This window comes from Carcharodon carcharias, chromosome 16 (assembly GCF_017639515.1).
Source record: "Carcharodon carcharias isolate sCarCar2 chromosome 16, sCarCar2.pri, whole genome shotgun sequence".
Taxonomy (NCBI): Eukaryota; Metazoa; Chordata; class Chondrichthyes; order Lamniformes; family Lamnidae; genus Carcharodon; species Carcharodon carcharias.
In genome coordinates, this window is record NC_054482.1 from 73,825,505 (window position 1) to 73,844,315 (window position 18,811).

The 18,811-nt window shown below is 42.2% G+C and overlaps 1 protein-coding gene across 5 annotated transcripts in view; it reads right to left on the reverse strand.

Annotated features, from left to right (window-relative positions):
• Positions 1-18,297, reverse strand: part of ttc39a (tetratricopeptide repeat domain 39A) — a 106,983-nt gene extending 88,686 nt beyond the window's left edge. For 2 of the 5 annotated variants that reach the window (XM_041208496.1, XM_041208497.1), the window contains exon 1: positions 1,168-1,323. Coding sequence is in view for 3 of the 5 variants with exons in the window: in XM_041208491.1 (XP_041064425.1) it covers positions 18,215-18,282 (68 nt within the window). In the remaining 2 variants the exon portion in view is untranslated. Of the gene's footprint in view, positions 1-1,167; positions 1,324-3,618; positions 3,710-17,257; positions 17,416-17,708; positions 17,791-18,214 lie in introns of those variants that run through there. The other 3 variants (XM_041208492.1, XM_041208491.1, XM_041208493.1) reach the window with 3 other exon arrangements.
• Positions 18,298-18,811: the final 514 nt, after the last annotated feature.

Sequence of the window (18,811 nt, forward strand, 5' to 3'; positions counted from 1 at the left end):
CCGCTACCTACCCTCCCCACCCCTGCCACCCCCTTCACAACTGCCAGCCATGCATCCTAGAATGCCGAGATGGGCTAGTTTGAGGCAGGGCCATCTTGGCCCACAGCCTCTCAAAGGTGTCCAGAGGACATCTGAACTGCCCTCTTCAGATTCTCAGCAGCCATCCATCTCGCTAGCTGCTGTCAGTGGGGTTACATTTCATAGAAGCACTAGATAATGCAATAGCACTTATTAATGAATACTAACAGTAAACAGTGGGGTGAATAGTTTAATACTTGTATGTGCTGTTTGTGTCATGTTTCCACTGCTTTTGATGCAGTGTGATGGTCATTGGGTAGTGAGGGAAACAATGGTCTTTTTTATTGTGATCTTCATGGGAAAGGGGTTGAAATCATTGACTGCAGATGCTGGGTTGCCTGGTGGATCTTTCCTCCTGGAAGGTATATCATGTAGCAAAGCTGCTCCGGAGTCTGAGGGTGGAGCATGTGTCTCAAAAGTGCTCAATTAGATGGTAACGAGTGTCTCTCCACGGCGCATCTTGTCTAGCTGGAAGCCTCTGGTTCTCCCCTTGTACCCCTCCTCTTGTGGCTCCTGCACTTGAACCTCTGACACAATTGCTGATGGGAACTGCTGGTCTCTCATGATCACCAGACTGTGGAACATGTAGCAAATCATCACGAATCTTGAGACCTTCTTGGCTGAGTACTGCAGTTGTTGGTGTCATATGTTATGATCCCAGCTGATGTTACTACTGGACAAGCCTGATTCCAGGTTGGAGCCCAGCTTGATAGATTCTAACTTTTATTTTTGTTTGTTTTGACACATGGAGAGTAGCTACTGAACAGTTACAGGAGTCAGCTGATTAACAACATTTATTCAACAAGAAAAGATGAGTTATATTACAATACTCCTTCACTCACAACGATACCTTTGCAGATATATACAGATTTGTAAGGCTAACACAAGTTACAAAAGCTCTCTTATACTCTAATGTCCTCAGTAAGTACATAGTCTAAAACCACACTCTGAAACCAAGTGACAGATGCCATCTCAACCAGATGCTATTGATTTCTCATCAATTTCTCCCAGATGCTTGTCACACCATGAGCGTGACTGCACTCCATCTTTCATACAAGGGTTTCCAATCTCCACTCTCCAGGAACTCACCTTGGAATTTTCTCCCAAATCGATGTTTTCTCTCAGGCGCCTTCCGCAAAGGTTCACCTCCACGGTTTCAAACTCGCCTTCCAATGTTCCTCTCCCCTGGGTCACCACATGCATTGAAGCTTTTCTCATGCACTCTCTCTCACTGACTTAGCTGTCAACAGTACACCACTGCTTCATTTGCCCATAGCAAAGAGTTACAAACCTTCTTTTGTCTCTTTAACTTGAAGGTTGGAGCCTTCCCCTGCTCCTCACTATTAACTTCACTTAACAGGGCCTTTTCCAGGTTCCTGTCCTTCCTTTGACTGGATGGTCTTCTTGGAACTTTCTCCTATTTCTGTCTCACTCCTTTGGCCTTGGGACTTTTTGGTTCCTTTGGGAAATCTACTCTCTCTGTAGTTCCCCTCCCACCATCCAGTCTCTCCTGGCAGCTGTCTTCAAAATAACTGAACTCAAAACTGCTGTTTCTTTAGTTTTTTCCTGTGTATGCATGTGCGTGGGGCCTGCCTCTCTGGACCCCTGTTGCCAGACAACAGCACAATTTTTTTCTACTCTTGTGTTTGCTTAACTTCTCTTGGAGTCATTAAATTCATTGGAAATGCAGGCACCTTTTAAAGTGAAACTAAAACTCAACTTGACCTTTTCTTAACACACATGTACAGAAATACAAATCAAACTTAAACTTTAAAACTAAATCTCACTCCTAGCACCCACAAATACAAATATAACTTACTTAAATTGTCTCTATTTCCTAACACATACCTTTTTTTTCTTTCACAGGGTGTGGGCATCGCTGGCTATGCCAGCGCTTATTGCCCATCTCTAATTGCCCTTGAGAAGGTGGTGGTGAGCCACCTTTTTGAACCGCTGCAGGCCATGTGGTGTAGGTATACCCACAGTGCTGTTAGGGAGGGAGCACAAAGGAAGATGATCGTGGCTGATGAAGAACGATTCTCTCAGCCCAGGACAATGCTGTAGGATAGTAAGCTAGGCTCAACCATTTTCAGCTGCTTCAGTGACATTACTTCCAACATAAGGGCAGAAGTCGGATGTTTGCTGATGATAGCACAGTGGCATCATACTCCTGATATCGCTATTTCCACCCCCATAACATCGCCCGACTATGCTCCTGCCTCAGTCCATCTGCTGCTGAAACCCTTATTCTGCCTTCGTTACCTCCAGACTTAACTATGCACTCTTGGCTGGTCACCCCAAATTTACCCTCTGCAGGTCATCTAAAACTTTTCAGCCTGTGACTTAACTCACACTAAGTCAAATCCCTCCATAGCCTGGCCCTCCCCATCTCTGTAATCTCCTCCAACCTGACAATCCTCTAAGATATCTGCACTCCTCTAATTCTAGCTTCTTCTGCATCCCCAATTTTAATCATGCCACCACTGGCAGCTATGCCTTCAACTGCCTAGGCCCCAAGCTCTGGAATACCCTCCCTACACATTTCTGCATCTGTACCTCACTTTCGTCCTATGAGACACTTCTTAAAACCTATCTCTTTGGCCAATCTTTTGGTCATCTGACCTAATATCTCCTTGTGTAGCTCAATGTCATAATTTGTTTTATTAAGCTGCTATGAAGCATATAGGCAAGTTTTATCATGTTAACGGAACTTTACAAATATAAGTTGTTGTTCAATACCATTCAGCACTCTTCAGATACTGAAGCAGTCCATGTCCACATACAGTAGGACCTGGGCAACATTCAGGCTCGGGTTGATAAGTGACAAGTAACATTCATGATACACAAGTGCCAGGCAATAACCATCTCCATCAAAAGAGAATCTAACCATCTCCCACTGACATTCAATGGCACTACCATTGCTGAATCCCCCACCATCAACATCTTGGGTGTTACCATTGACCAGAAACCTTACTGTGCCATATAAATACTGTAGCTACAAGAGCAGGCCAGAGGCTGGGAATTCTGCAGTGAGTAGCTGACCTTTTGATTCCCCAAAGCCTGTCTACCATCTGGAAAGCACAAGTCAGGAGTGTGATGGAATAATTTCCAATTTCCTGGATCAGTGCAGCTACAACACTCAAGAGGGTCGACACATTCTAGACAAAGTAGCCCATTTGACCAACTACCACCTTAAACATTCCATCTTACATTCCATTCCTTACCATTTACAAGATGCACTACAGCAACTTACCAAGGCTCCTGCAACAACACCTTCCAAATCCTGACCTCCACAACCTAGATGGACAAAGGTAGCAGATGCTTGGGAACACCACCACCTCCAAGTTCCCCTCCAAGTTACATATCATCCTGACTTGGAATTATATCACCGTTCCTTCACTATCACTGGGTCAAAATGCTGGATCTCCCTCACAACAGCACCAGGCATTGACTGTGGCAATTCAAGAAGGCAGCTCACCACCACCTGTTCAACAGCAAATATGCAATGGCTAAAATGTTGGCCTTGCCAGCGACACTCACATCCCAAGAACAAATAAGAAGTACGGTCTTCCCGAGCACATTTGATAAAGTCCGTCATTCAAGGCCCATAATTAAAACTGAACCTCATCTGCAGGATTTTTCAGTCAGTGTGCGTGTGCAGGCCCAACACGCCGACACGTAAAATGATGTGCGAGGGCGTCCGGCCAGAGTCCCGACGTTATCGCGCTGTCTCGTGAGGTTTCATCCAGAGTCGGCTGCATGCCCGCTGATATGTAAACGGTATATTAAGGCCATTAAGGAACTGATTAAGATAATTGCCAATGCTGCCCGTCCAACCTTAAGCTTGGCGGGTAGGCTTTTGTGTTTTTTAGGAAACCTCATCCACGAGCGGGATGAGGTTTTCTAAAGCTTTTATTAATTAAAGTTTTTAAATTTCATAAATATTAAAACATCTCCCATCTCATGTGACATAGTCACATGAGGGAGCATGTTTAAATAAATTTTTAAACCGTTTATTCACTATTTACATTAGCGATTCAATCTCCCTGAGGCAGTTCCATGCCTCAAGGAGATTGAAGCATTCTTTCGCACGCGTAAATAAAATGGCGGCATGGAGCCGATCCCGGGCGGTGATCGGCTCCGGGGCCGCCCCCGTCCCCGTCCCCGTCCCAGCGAGGCTGCCCACCACCTGAAAAATTCAGGCCCATGGGTTTGAAGGCTTATTACTGACCTGAGCATCGAGAGACAGAGAGTAAAGATAATGGGCAGGAACTCTAATTGGCACAATGTGACTAGTGGTGTCCTGCAAGTATCTGTGTTGGGGCCTCCACTATTCCCCATACATTTTAATAAATTAGATGATGGAACAACCGGCCACATATCCAAATTTGCTGATGACACGAAGATAAGAAGCATTCTAAGCAGTATAGATGGCAGTGTAAAATTACAAGGGGAAATTGATTGATTTGAATTGAATTGGCAAAACTGTGATATATGGGTTTCAACACAGGCAAATCTGAGGTCATCCACTTTGGACCTAAAAAGGATAGATCAGGATACTTTCTAAATGTTGAAAAGATAAGAACAGTGGAGGACTAAAGAGACTTAGGGGCCCAGGCACATAGATCAGTAAAATGTCATGAACAGTTACAGGTAATAAGCTAATGGAATACTGGCCTTTATTTGTGTAGGACTGAAATACAAGGAGGTAGAAAGCCTCTCTCGCTGTCGCTTGCCAATTCAACACTCCACCCTGCTCTCATGCCCACATGTCTGTCCTTTGCCTGCTGCATTGTTCCAGTGAAACTCAGCGCAAACTGGAGGAACGGCACCTCATCTTCCGACTAGGCACTTTACAGCCTTCCAGACTGAATATTGAGTTCAACAATTTTAGATTATGAACTCTCTCCTCCATCCCCACCCCCTTTCCGATCCCCCTTTTTTTTCCAATAATTTATACAGATTTTTCTTTTCCCACTTATTTCCATTATTTTTAAGTGTATTTCCATCCATTGTTTTATCTCTACCTTTTAGCTTATTTCGATCCCTTCCCCCCACCCCACCCCCACTGGGGCTATCTGTGGCTTGCTCGTCCTACTTTCTACCCTTAATGTCACTTATAAGCACATTCCCTAGATAATATCACCACCGTCAACGGCTCTTTGTCCTTTTCTCTATGACATCTTTTGGCAATGTCCACCTATCACTGGTCCTCTATCCAGCTCTACCTGTCCCACCCACCACCCCCGCCCCCCTTAAACCAGCTTATATTTCACCTCTTTTCTATTTTTCCTTTGTTCTGATGAAGAGTCATTCGGACTCGAAACGTTAACTGTATTCCTCTCCGCAGATGCTGTCAGACCTGCTGAGTTTTTCCAGGTATTTTTATTTTTGTTTTGGATTTCCAGCATACGCAGTTTTTTGCTTTTATATTATATTGAGGTAGAAAGCATGCCCCAGATATATAAAGCCCTGGGTAGGCTACACTTGGAGTATTGTTTGTAGTTCTGGGCACCACACCTTAGGAAGTAGGGAATGCAGTGTAGGTTTACCAGAGTGATCCCTTGACTTTAAGGTTTAAATTACAGGGAGATATTAAACCAACTAGTGTTGCATTTCCTGGAATTTATAAGTTTAAGGGGTGGTTTGATCAAAGTTTCCAGGATACTAAATTGAATTGATAAGGTAGAGAGAAGCTATTTCTGCTGCTTTGAGAGTCCAGGAGATATGGTCTAAAAATTAGAGCCAGACACACAGAGTGTAGAAGTTTAGAACTTTTTCTGCAAACAACAATTGCCACTATATTAATTGTTAAATTTAAAGCTGAGATTGATAGATTTTTGTTATCAAAGATATGAAGGGATATGGGAGGAAAGGCAAGTATATGGAGTTGGAACACAGGTCAGTCATGATCTCATTGAATGGGGAAAACAGGCTCCATGGACTAAATAGCCTATTCCTTTTTCCTAAACTGGCATTGCAGCTTAAGATCTGATCTTGCTTATTTTAGAGGCTCTTTAGCACCTCAAGTAGCCATGGAAAATTGTCCTTGATGGAAATTTGGAGGAAAAACAGTTAACTGAGATTTTAACAAATCAGTTTAAATTACTGTGAACAGTTGATTCCTATCCAATTTTCACTACATGCCAACCTTAAAAACTGACAAATAGCTTCAATAAAGGTAAATAACCATCACTAACTGATGTCATAAACAACTTGAATGGCAGCTGAAAAGTGCATTGGAAGATGGGCTTGCTGAGTTTAGAAGCAGGTATTTTTAACATGCCATCATGTGTGCCAGATGGGAAAAGGCAAAATCACTAGGTTTTGAAGATAAACAATTCTAAAGAGAAATCTCAGTGCTGAAGGTATGAATTTCATACTTCAAGGAGGTCTGAGGTTATGGCTGGCATTTAGATTCATTTGTGGGATATGGGTGTTGTTGTTATTGCCTATCCCTAATTGCCTTCGATAAGGCAGTGGTGAGCTGCCTTCTTGAACTGCTGCAGTTTGTGTCCTGTAGATACACCCACAGTGCTGATCAGGAGGGAATTCCAGGATTTTAACTCAGTGACAGTAAAAGAAAAACTACATAGTTCCAAGTCAGGATGATGTATGACTTGGAGGGAAAATGCAGGTAATGGTGTTCTCATGCATCTGCTGCCCTTGTTTTTCTAGGGCAGTAGAAGTTGCAGGTGTGATGCTGCAGTGCATTTTGTAGATGCTACACACTAGTGGTAGTGGAGAGAAGGAATGTTAAAGCTGCTGGGTGGGGTGCCAATCAAGCAGTCTGCTGCCTTTTGGATGGTGTGTGAGCTTCTTGGCTTCTTGAGTATTGTTGAGGCTGCACTCATCCAGGAAAGTGGAGAATATTGAACTTTTTTTATATTATTCGTTCATAGGATGTGGCCATCTATTGCTCACCCCTAATTGCTTTTGTTCAGAGGGCGTTTAAGAGTCAACCACATTGCTGTTGGTTTGGAGTAACATGTAGGCCAGACCAAGTAAGGACAGCAGATTTCCTTCCCTAAAGGATATTAGTGAACTAGATGGGGTTTTTACAACAATTGACAATGGTTTCATGGTCATCATTAGACTCTTAATTCCAGATTTTAATTGAATTCAAATTCCACCATCTGCTTTGGTGGGATTCAAACCCTGGTCTCCCGAGCATTACCCTGGGTCTCTGGATTACTTGTTCAGCAACAGTACCACTAAGCCATTGCCTCCCCTTGTGCCTTGTAGATGGTGGAAAGGATTTTAGAGTCAGGAGGTGAATTACTCACCATAGAATATCCAGCCTCTGACCTGCTCTTATAGCCGCATTATTGATGTGGCTGATCCATGGAAACCCTCAAGATGTTTGTTGATTGTGGAGACCAGCAAAGGGAATATACCATTGAACGTCAAGGCGAGGTAGTTAAACTCCCTCTTGTTAAATATGATCATTTCCTAGCGTGTGTTGTGCATGTTATTTGCCACTTATCAGCTTAAGGTCTTGCTGCAGAGGGGCACGGACTGATTCATTACCTGGTGAATGGAACAGAACATTTTGCAATCATCAGCGAACATCCCCACTTCGAACTTTATGATGGAGCAAAGGCCATTGATGAAGCAGCTAAGATGGCTGGGCCTAGGACACTACTCTAAAGAACTCCTGTAGCAATATCCTGCAGCTGAGATGATTGGGGTCCAACAATCATCCAACTAGATATGACTCCAACTTGTGGAGATTTTTCCCCCCCGATTCCCACTGACTTCAATTTTACTAGGGCTCCTTGATGCCACACTCAGGCAAATATTACCTTGATGTCAAGGGTAGTCACCCTGACCTCAGCTCCGGGTTTCAAATTTTTTGCCCAAGTTTGGACAAATGCAATTTTTTAATGTAATCTGGAAGCATATGATTCTGGCATAACCCAAGCTGAGCACCGGTAAGCAGGTTATTTCTGAGTAAGTGCCGCTTGACAGCACTGTTGACAATAACTTCCATCACTTTGCTGATAATTGAGAGTAGACTAATGGGCCGGTAATTGATCACATAGGATTTGTTCTGCTTGTTAAGGACAGGGAATACTTGGGCAATTTGCCACTCTGTTGGGTAGGTACAGCTTGAAGAGAACTATAGTTCTGGAGCACAAGTCTTCCAGACTACAGCCAGAGATTGAGAGGGCCCTTAGCCTTTGCTATATCCAGTGTGCTCATCCCTTTCTTGGTATCACAAGCACTGATCGAATTGATTGAAAACTGGCATCTGTGATGGTGGGGACCTCAGGACGAGGCTGACATGGAACATCCACTTGGTACCTCTGGGCTGAAGATGGTTGAAAATGCTTCAGCCTTGTCTTTTTCAATTACATGCTGGGCTTTGCCATCATTGAGAGTTGAGATGTTGGTGTTCCCTCCTCACCATTAGCTGTTTAATTCATGACTGGCTGTGACATGAGTGCAGGGCATTGATCTGATCTGTTGGCTGTGCGATCGTTATACTTTACCTCATGTTGCATCTGCTGCTTACCATGCATGCAGTGCTGTAATGTAGCTTCACCAAGTTGACCCCTCATTTTCAGATACCTCTGCTTCTGCCCCGGCATGCTTTTTGAGATTCCTCATTGAATGAAGGTTGATCCCCGGCCTAATGTTAATGGCAGAATGAGGAATTTGCAGGGCCATCGAGTTACAGATTTTAGAGAATAATTTAATTGCTATCTGAGAAGCCAAACTAACTTATTCAGATTGTTTAATATACAAAGAAGCAAATTGTAGAGATGTTAATAAAACTTGACAGAATTCAAGAGCTACTTGATAGCATTGTTGAAGACCCCTTCCATTACTTTACTGATGATGGAAAGTAGGCTGATGGAGTGGTAATTGGCTGGCTTGGATTTAGTCCTGCTTTTTGTGTACAGGACATACCTGAGCAATTTTTCAAATAGCCAAGTAAATGCCAGTTTTGTAGCTGTACAAGAACAGTTTGGCTAGGGGTGTGGTAATTTCTGGAGCACAGGTCTTCAGTACTATTGCTAGAATATTGTCAGGGCCCATAGCTCTTGCAGTATCCAGGGCCTTCAGCCGTTTCTTGATATCACGTGGAGTGAACTGAATTAGCTGAAGACTGGCATCTGTGATGCTGGGGGCCTCCCGACAAGGCCGAGATGGATCATCCACTCGGCACTTCTGGCTGAGGATTGTAGCAAATGCTTCAGCCATATCTTTTGCATTGATGTGCTGGGCTCCTCCATCATTGAGGATAGGGATATTTGTGGAGCATCCTCTTCCAGTGAGTTGTTTAATTGTCCACCATTATTCACCATTAGATGTGGCAGGACTGCAGAGCTTAGGTCTGATCCGTTGGTTGTGGGATAGCTTAGCTCTATCATTTGCTGTCTATGTGATTTTACAGGCAAGTAGTCCTGTTTTATAGCTTCACCAAGTTGACACCTCATTTTTAGGTATGCCTGGTGCTGCTCCTGGCATACCCTCCTGCACTCTTCATTGGACCAGGGTTGATCCCCTGGCTTGATGGTAATGGTAGAATGGGGGATATGCCAGGCCATGAGGTTACAGATTGTGTTCGAGTACAATTCTACTGCTGCTGATGGCCCACAGTGCTTCATGGATGCCCTGTCTTGAGTTGCTAGATCTGTTCGAAATCTATCCCGTTTAGCACAGTGGTAGTGCCACACAACACTATGGAGCGTATCCCCAATGTGAAGGCGGGACTTCGTCTCCACAAGGACTGTACGGTGCTCACTCCTACCAATGTTTTCATGTACAGATGCATCTGCAGCAGGCAGGCTGGTGAAGATGAAGTCACAGATGCCAGTCTTCAGCCAATTTGATTCACTTTGCATGATATCAAGAAACAGCTGAAGGGACTGGATACTGCAAAGGCTATGGGCCCTGACAACATTCTGGCAATAGTACTGAAGACTTGTGCTCCAGAACTTGCCGTGCCCCTAGCCGAGCTGTTCCAGTACCGCTACAACACTGGCATCTACCCGGCTATGTGGAGAATTGCCCAGGTATGTCCTGTACACAAAAAGCAGGACAAATCCAACCCAACCAATTATCATCCCATCAGTCTACTTTCGAGCATCAGTAAGGTAATGGAAGGGGTCATCAACAGTGCTATCAAGCAACTCTTGCTTAGTAATAACCTGCTCATTGATGCTTAGTTAGGGTTCCCTCACCTGATTGTTAGGATAACTTGCAAAAGGTTGACACACAAGTTAATAAATTAAGAAGCAGAAATGATTATTTATCAGCACTTATTCATAGAATCTGGGTAGAAATTATAATAGAATTACGTTTAGTGCAAAAGGCAATTTAAAAAAATTCAGTCATGTCAACGGCAAAACATTACAGATGTTTTTTCACAAATTCCTTTTTTTTGGTGTTCTCAATTGGTCTGAAGAATGATTTTATAGGCAAACTCCCATGATGTTGTTTATGGTGATCTTTGTATCTCTCATTGGCCTGGATCTTCCGCAAAGTGGCAATCATCATCAGACTGCCACTCTGCTCTAACAGTTCCACGCTTAGACACAGCCCCGCAATTCTTGCTGGATCTCCGAGCCCGGATTCTCCAGAAATCCACTTGAGAACTCCAGCACAGCGTGTCGGTGGGAGGGGAGGCTGGAGGAAGACAGGACACACCCCCTATTTACAGCACTAGGTGCCATATGGTAAATTTAAATGTCAAGTGTGAACGGATGAAGGAGAGATGGGTAGGGTGGCAGTTGGGTGAGATGGTGGCATAGTGGTATTAGACTAGTATTCTAGAGACCCAGGTTGATGCTCTGAGGACCTGGGCTCAAACCCCACCATGGCAAATGGTGAAATTTCAATTCAATAAAAATCTGGAATTAAAAATCTGAAACCGTCAACAATCGTTGTAAAAACGCATCTGGTTCACTAATGTCCTTTAGGGAAGGAAATCTGCTGTCCTTACCTGGTCTGGCCTACATGTGACTCCAGACCCACAGCAATGTGGATGACTCTTAAAAATGCCCTCTAAACGAGGGCTGACCATGAACAAGTTAAAAAAAGGTGGTAGGTGGGTAGGGTGGCAAGTGGATGAGGTGGTAAGTGGCTATGGTGCCAGGTGTGTAGGATGGCAGGTGGTTGAGATGCTGGTGAGCAGGGTGCCAGGCAAGAGGATGGCTGATGGGTAGGGTGGCAGATGGATGAGGTGGGTAGGGTGGCAGTGGGTCAGGTGATAGTCATGCCAGTTTGGGCAGGGTGGTCAGGTCAGCCTTTATATCTCTTTGTCCAGTCTCTCATATTTCTGTACATGTCTCTCACCTGATCCTTTACCTACTTTTCTTTTTTGCCTCAGTGTGCAAGATTATCTCACTACATAAATGTCTCCCTTGTCTCTCTGTCTCTCCCTCTCTCATCTCCCCAGTCATAACTTCTTTCAGCATCCCAATTAATCTCTCCACCTAGAATGACTACAGCAGCTGGCATGAAATATTTTTAACTGGCCAAATTGGCCAAAGAAAGAACGAAGCTGAGGGGCATGGCTGGAGCTGGGAGGGGCCTAGAGAGAAGCTACAACAGCATGTGGAATTCCTTCACTGTCACTGGATCATAATCCTGGAACTCTGCCTAATAACACTGTGGGAGTACTTTCACTACATGGATTTGGGCAGTTCAACAAAGCAGTCACCAACACCTTCTAACTGGCAATTAGGGATGGACAACAAATGCTGGCCTTGCTAGCAATCCCTACATTCTGTGAATGTATATAAAGAACATAATGGTGTCTAGGATGAAGAAACAGTAGGAGAGACGTGAGGACCTGTGCATAAGGCAGGCAACTGGAGACAAGACAATACAGGTAGGACTCTATTGATTAGAATAGCATCGTTTTAAAGTCACAGCAGGAAGAGAAGAGGAAGTTTTTGGTTGGCTAGTGACATTTGTTTGGGGTGCTGGAATGGTTAGTAAAGGGAAGAAAAGATAGGAGGATCTGCAAGTTGAATGTGCCTTAAACCAGGAATGACTGGTAAGACAAAATAGCAGTGGAATCCAGGGACTTCAGGAGATCCTCAGCAGGGAAACCCTTGACACCAGGTAAATGGGGGACACTGAAAAAAGGCATGGTATGGTTAGGTTCAAGTATGCTGTAGCAGGACAGAACATGTGGCACACTACCAGCTAAAGTTCTGAGGCCTTCATTACAAGGTGAGTATGGTAAGTGTATCAGATTTTAAATAAGCTTTACAGCAACTATTACCCCACTTTCTACAACATTGCTTCAACAGACATTATTAAATTTAAATATTTTACAGATATGGACTAAGGGAACCCTCTGTCTTTGCATTCTCTTTTCCTCCCTGTAACAAATGCAAATATTGATTTTCTCACGTGCCCCTGGTACCTGGAAGGTCAAAATGTTATCTGGAACAGTTGCAGATTAAACTTTCTATTTGCCTCAATGCTGGACCTGACAATAAGCATTTCTGCAAAAACATCATTACTGTGTGCAAATGAAATCTCCTAGCAACTCCTTTAATGTGTTGTTTCTCACCATTTCTTACGTATTCTTTTGAATCTTAAAATGCAATGAATTTCAGTAATGCAAACAATACAATCACAGCAAATCCATGACTACATCTTGTAGGGTTTTGATTGTGAAAATTCCCAAACCTTACTCAGTTTGAATCCAGCCATAAGCTTTTGGTCCACATTAAGCAGGAAATATTTTGGGGCCTGGAATATAAGGCTGATGTGGTCCAATCAATAATAACATGGTTGCTCAATAGTAAACATGGGGGGTGCTGGTGGGGTAGTCATGCAATAATGCAGATACCTACTGATTAAAAGTAATTCCAGATTGACACAATAGGGGTGTCTGATTTTCAACACATAACACAGACAAGAAAGTATTTGGTTTTAAATGCTAGCTTGTCCAGGTAAATTGCTGCCAACTGATATTCAATGTTTCACAGATGAACTTTTTGCAGACATTAGTTATCACCACCAGGTTCAGATCAATTTAAAAAATGATTTGCATTTATATAGCATCTTTCATGGGCTCAGGGCGTCCCGGAAAGCTTTACAACCAATGAAGTACTTTTGAAATGTAGTCACTGTTGTAATGCAGGAAATGCGACAGCAAATTTGTGCACAGCAAGCTCCTTTAAACAGTAATATGATTGTGCTCAGATAATGTATTTCTGTGATGCTGGTTGAGGGATAACTATTGGCCAGGCCACCAGGGATAACTGCTCTGCTCTTTGAAATATGCCATGGCATATTTTGTTTCCATCACAGAAGGTAGATGGGGCCTCTGTTTAATGTCTCATCCAAAAGATGGAACTCCAACAGTGCAACACTTCCTCAGTACTATACTGAAGCATCAACCTAGACTTTATGCTCATTCTCGGGAGTGGAACTTGAGCCCATAATCTTCCGATTCAGCAAGGGACGTGACCCTCAGTTGAAGGCTTCTGGATTATGAATATGAAACAGAGTATATAGACTCCATTGCTCATCAGAAAATGGGCAGAACCTGGGGCTTCCACTGAAAATTGGACAGGTACTCAGAGCTTTTGAAAGTAGTAGGAAAGAGTTCCTTTCTCCCTAGTACTATTGATGTTCTGGGTCCATTAGACATAAAGGTCTCCATTCTCCAGGTTTAAACTCCTCCTCATATCTGGCAAACACTCTCACTCAGTTTTTGCCCCCATTTTAATTTTGACATCATACCTTCAGCACCGACTCTCCTGCGTATATTATGTATTCCCTTCATTCACCATCAAAACCTACCACTTAGGATTCTTTGTACACACCAGCCATGGCCTAATTGAACAGTGGAACAGACTGAGGTTCATGGCCTACCCCCTTTCTTACAGAGAAATGTTGAACTTGGAACTTTTAATGGGGTGGCTTTGAACCAGCTGCATGCTGATTTTGAAACAGAAATGCAGAAAGCAGGTCTAAACAAGTTGCATGTACCCATTTCATCACTACCTACACAGAGATTATACCCAGTACAAATCAAGATGAAACATAGAGTCTTGCAGCACAGAAGACGGCCATTTGGCCTGTCTTGCTACTGTCAGCTCTTTGAACTAGCTTTCCAATTACTACTGCTCCCCTGCTCTTTTCCCATAATCCTACAAATGTTTCGGCTTCAAGGATATATCCAATTTCCTTTTGAAAGTTACTTTAAATTGCACTCACTATATTGAAAGCCACTGTTGAATGAATCTAATTTAACATCCTTACAGTAAGGGAGCAGGGTTAGGTTTGTGCATGAGATGGTACTAAGTTATCAGTCTAATGCAAGCATTTCCATGTTGTCATAAGGATAATGTAAATTGTTGTGGCAGGTGTAAGAAATTTTCCCACTATGTCTACTTGAACTTTGAAAATCACCCAGCAACCCAATAGATTTTAACCCCCCAGAACCTGAAATGAAGCTGGATAGAATATTTTAAGCTGTTACATGAAGGTGAAACACTGATGCTTACATGTCAATCACTTGTGATGCCTCCAACTTGAGGTGATAAATTAGGAATATTACACAACATTATAATTTATTGGCTTAAGTGTAATGTTTCCTGTGGCAAATTGGCACCAGTGCACTAATTAAGACTGGTGACAACAATGCATCTAACCTAATATTTAAACTATTAACTACACTCATTGACTCCTCAGCCCACAGCAACTACCATAATCCAGCCTTTGTGAAACACGTCAGTCTCAGTCCAGTGGATCATCAAATCCTTTGCAACTTACAGTAAGTGAATTGATGCAACACAGTTGTAAACTTCTAATATGAAGATAGAAGCATTATTTCATCAAACCAAAGGTAACTATTGAACAGGCTCCCTAGGGGGACGGTAGAGGTATATAATGTTGATTCATTAAGTAGAAACTGGATAATTTCTTTCAGAAAATGTTATTTTGGAATAGATTCTATTGATAATACAGTACATAAATAATGATATATGGTTAAGTGTGCTATGCTTAGAAGGATAATGTGACATTGGGCCTCTGGTTCCCAAAGCTTTCCACGACTGGGTCCAAGGGTGCTCCATACATTATGTTTGGAGCTTTTGTTAACTAAATGGTAGAGATTCATTGCTATTATTTGTTGAACCTCCATTATTGTTCTAACATGTGACTACCCATATAGTAGAAGGCAAAGTAGAAGAGATCTTAATTTTTCTAAGTCTAAGAATTTCTATGTTCCTAACACTTGTGAATCTGCAGGCTTTGTATAAGTACAAGACTGACTGGAAATAATTACGCATCCTTCAGCAGATCCTAAATGTCAAAATCTGACAGATTCTTGGATACACATCCTCTCCACACCCATTGTACACCCTGGCCATCACTAAATCTGTCTAGTACCATCTTCATAACATCAGCCAACTCCACCTCATCTGCTGCTGAAATTCTCATCCATGTCCTTGTTACCTGTAGTCTTGACTATTCTAATGTACTCCTTGCCAGTCTCCCACATTCCACTTTCTATAAACTTAATGTTATCTAAAACTCTGCTGCCTATGTCCTCACTTGCACTAAGAACCATTTGTCCATTACATCTGTGCTCACCAACCTACACTAGCACCCAATTAAGTAGGTGTCATCCTTGTTTTCAAATCTCTCTCTGGCCTTGCCCCTTCCTGTCACTGTAATCTCTTTCAGCCCAGCAATCCTCCAAGATATTTGTGCTCCTTTAATTCCAATCTTTTGACCATCTCAAATTTTAATTGCTTCACCATTAACAGCCATGCCTTCAGCTACTGAGTCTCTAAACTCTCCTCAAATTTCTCCATCTCACTTTCCTCCTTTAAGGCACTCCTCCTTCAACAGTATCTCTTTGACCAAACTTTTGGTCAGCTGCCCTAAGGTCTCTCATGTGGTTCAGTGTCCCTGTGAAGTGCTTTGGGATGTTCTAATACTTTAAAGATGCTACATATAACCAAGTTGCTGTTGTTAACTATTGCATAATTATAACATCGATGTTAAAACTAACTGAAGCGTATGAAGATTGATGGTTTTAACCCACTGATTCTTAGCTAAAACTAAAAGATAAAATGTTTTTGGAACCCCTTTGTATAATTCCATGAATAAGCACCGGATCTAGCTTTAGGAAATAAACTGATGTACGAAGGTAATAATAGGGGAATATCTATGGAACAGCAACTGTAACAGTTGGATTTACTGTTAAAAAAAATGAAAAGAAGCAATCAAAACAAAGACACTTGAGTAGAAAAACAGTAAATTCTAATAACATGATAAAGGAACTAATAGAGATAAATTGGGAAGAAAGCTGGCTACTATGAGTGGACAAACAATAGGAAACTGTTAAACAGGAGATACTAGGTTTATAAACTGGACTTAATCCCAAAAGAATGAGTGCAGCAAAGCGGAATTTCTTGATGAGTCGGGACATTAAAGTAAGACTTAAGAAAAAGACATTAACAATTTTAAACCTAATAGAAAATCAAGAAAATACAGGAGGCTAGAAAAATCACATGGACTAAAGGAAATATGTATGATAGGTAATATAAAGGGATATTGCAAAGGAATCTATAAAACACACAGTGGGTAAAATCATTGTTAAAGGACCATAAAAGGATGAGATATTAAATGACTACACTGCCTCAATTTCTTTTTTACAGAAGTGTGCAGGTGGGAATGAAGGACCAGAAGCAGCGAAGGAGGATCACTAAAACTCAAACAGTGGAAAGGCAACATACCCTGATAGTTTACATTCCAGAATGTCGACGAAAATTAGAGCGGAAATAGAAACATTAAAAACTCAGTTCTACAATTTACATTTGTTTCCCGCATGTGCAGATAAATATAAATGATTTAACGAGCAGCTTTATTTTAAACGAATGCACCCTCACACCAAATGGGATATAGTACGAGTGTTAATGATGTCAAAAACAAAAACAGGATTTCATGGAAAAACTCAGCAGGTCTGGCAGCATCGGCGGAGAAGAAAAGAGTTGACGTTTCGAGTCCTCATGACCCTCATGAGGACTCGAAACGTCAACTCTTCTTCTCCGCCGATGCTGCCAGACCTGCTGAGTTTTTCCAGGTAATTCTGTTTTTGTTTTGGATTTCCAGCATCCGCAGTTTTTTTGTTTTTATCTCTGATGTTAATGATGTGCTTGGACACGCCGAGATCCTGTTCAGCACTAACCTCACGTCAGCCTTACTCTTCTGTTTCCAAAGCGATGTGAAGTTCATGAATGCGGACATCGATTTAGAAGACGGATCCAATTGCTACAAACGGAGCACGAAAGTGATATGGAGTTGTTTTAAAGCTTTGAATGATTTCTTTCCCTGTGACTTCTTTGTCTGAAGTGAATGACGTGAGAAATTTTGTCTTCATTCCACAGATGCGCCACTCCCAGAAGCCGCCTTCCACTCAGATCCCAACCTCGCTCATTATCTCGGCGATACTAACTAGTTTATTCATGAGCTGAAAACTTTCGCGATATAAAATCTCTCTGCTTGCTTAAATGAATAAAAATCAAAATTCAGGGGTTTTCTGAGCCTGCTGCAAATTTAAATCGCCCCACTTCCGTCATGAGACCAACAATTCCTTTTGTTTAATGATAAGATGAAGAATTCAGGAGAAACATATTTACCCAGAGTGGATAAAATGTGGAGCTTGCTGCCACAAGGAGGAGTTGGGGTGAAAAGCGGTGTCTTTCAAGGGAAGTTGAGTAACCACACGAGAAAGGAGTCGGCTATGGGGTTCAATGAAACAGGGTAGAGGAAGTTAACGAGTTATATAATTATAGGCATAGACCTGTTTTTGCACTTAAATGTTATGTAATATACTTGGCCATCAATGATCAGGCATCATGCTTTTTTTTAAATGATGATTCAACAGTACATTAGCTCTGTTGCTGTCACCAACAAAAAAACAGATAAATCGTGCCTTTCAGATGCTTAGGTAAGATATATAGAAATATAAATGCTCAGAAGTTTCACAAGTTGAAAACCATTGCACAACTCCAACAAAGGGCCTGAATTAATTATCATGAAATATGGTCTGTATTTGATTTGTTACATCCTAAATATCAACCTCAGATTATTGACAAATATCTTCACACTTGCGGCTGAACAGAACTCTGAAGAAGAGTCATACCGACTCGAAACGTTAACTCTGTTTTTCTCTCCACAGATGCTGTCAAACCTGTTGATTTTTTCCAGCATTTTCTGTTTATGTTTCAGTATTTCCGGATGACTTGTTAAAGCTGTATTTATTTAATCCGACATCACTTGCACTCCAACTGCTGACGATCCCCACCCCAGCTATTGCACTGCAGGCACGTGCCACTATTTCAGAGTGCATGGAATCAGGACAGATTTCCTACTGCCTAGTAGTCTAACCGGTTCTATAATTTAAAAAATAAAACAACATTTGTTTGGTATAACCTAGGAAGGTGGCATCCTGTACTCATTCCTACAGAGGTCATTGAACCTCTTTCTACACTGAAGTCAAGTCCTAAGGGTTAGCACTGACCCTGATCATCTCAATTACCTATGCCCAGGCCTGTCTGTGTGTCCTTAAGGATCCTCTCACTCTATCAAAATTAAAAGTAGTCCACACAATTATGCCTTTTTTTTCAAAAGTCATATTTTAACATTTTCTTGATGGATTACATACTTCACTAGCCAACCTCTTCCTAGGTTTTGGTTAGTGTTGCTGTTGAACTGACCATTAGGTGGTATGTTAGTGCGA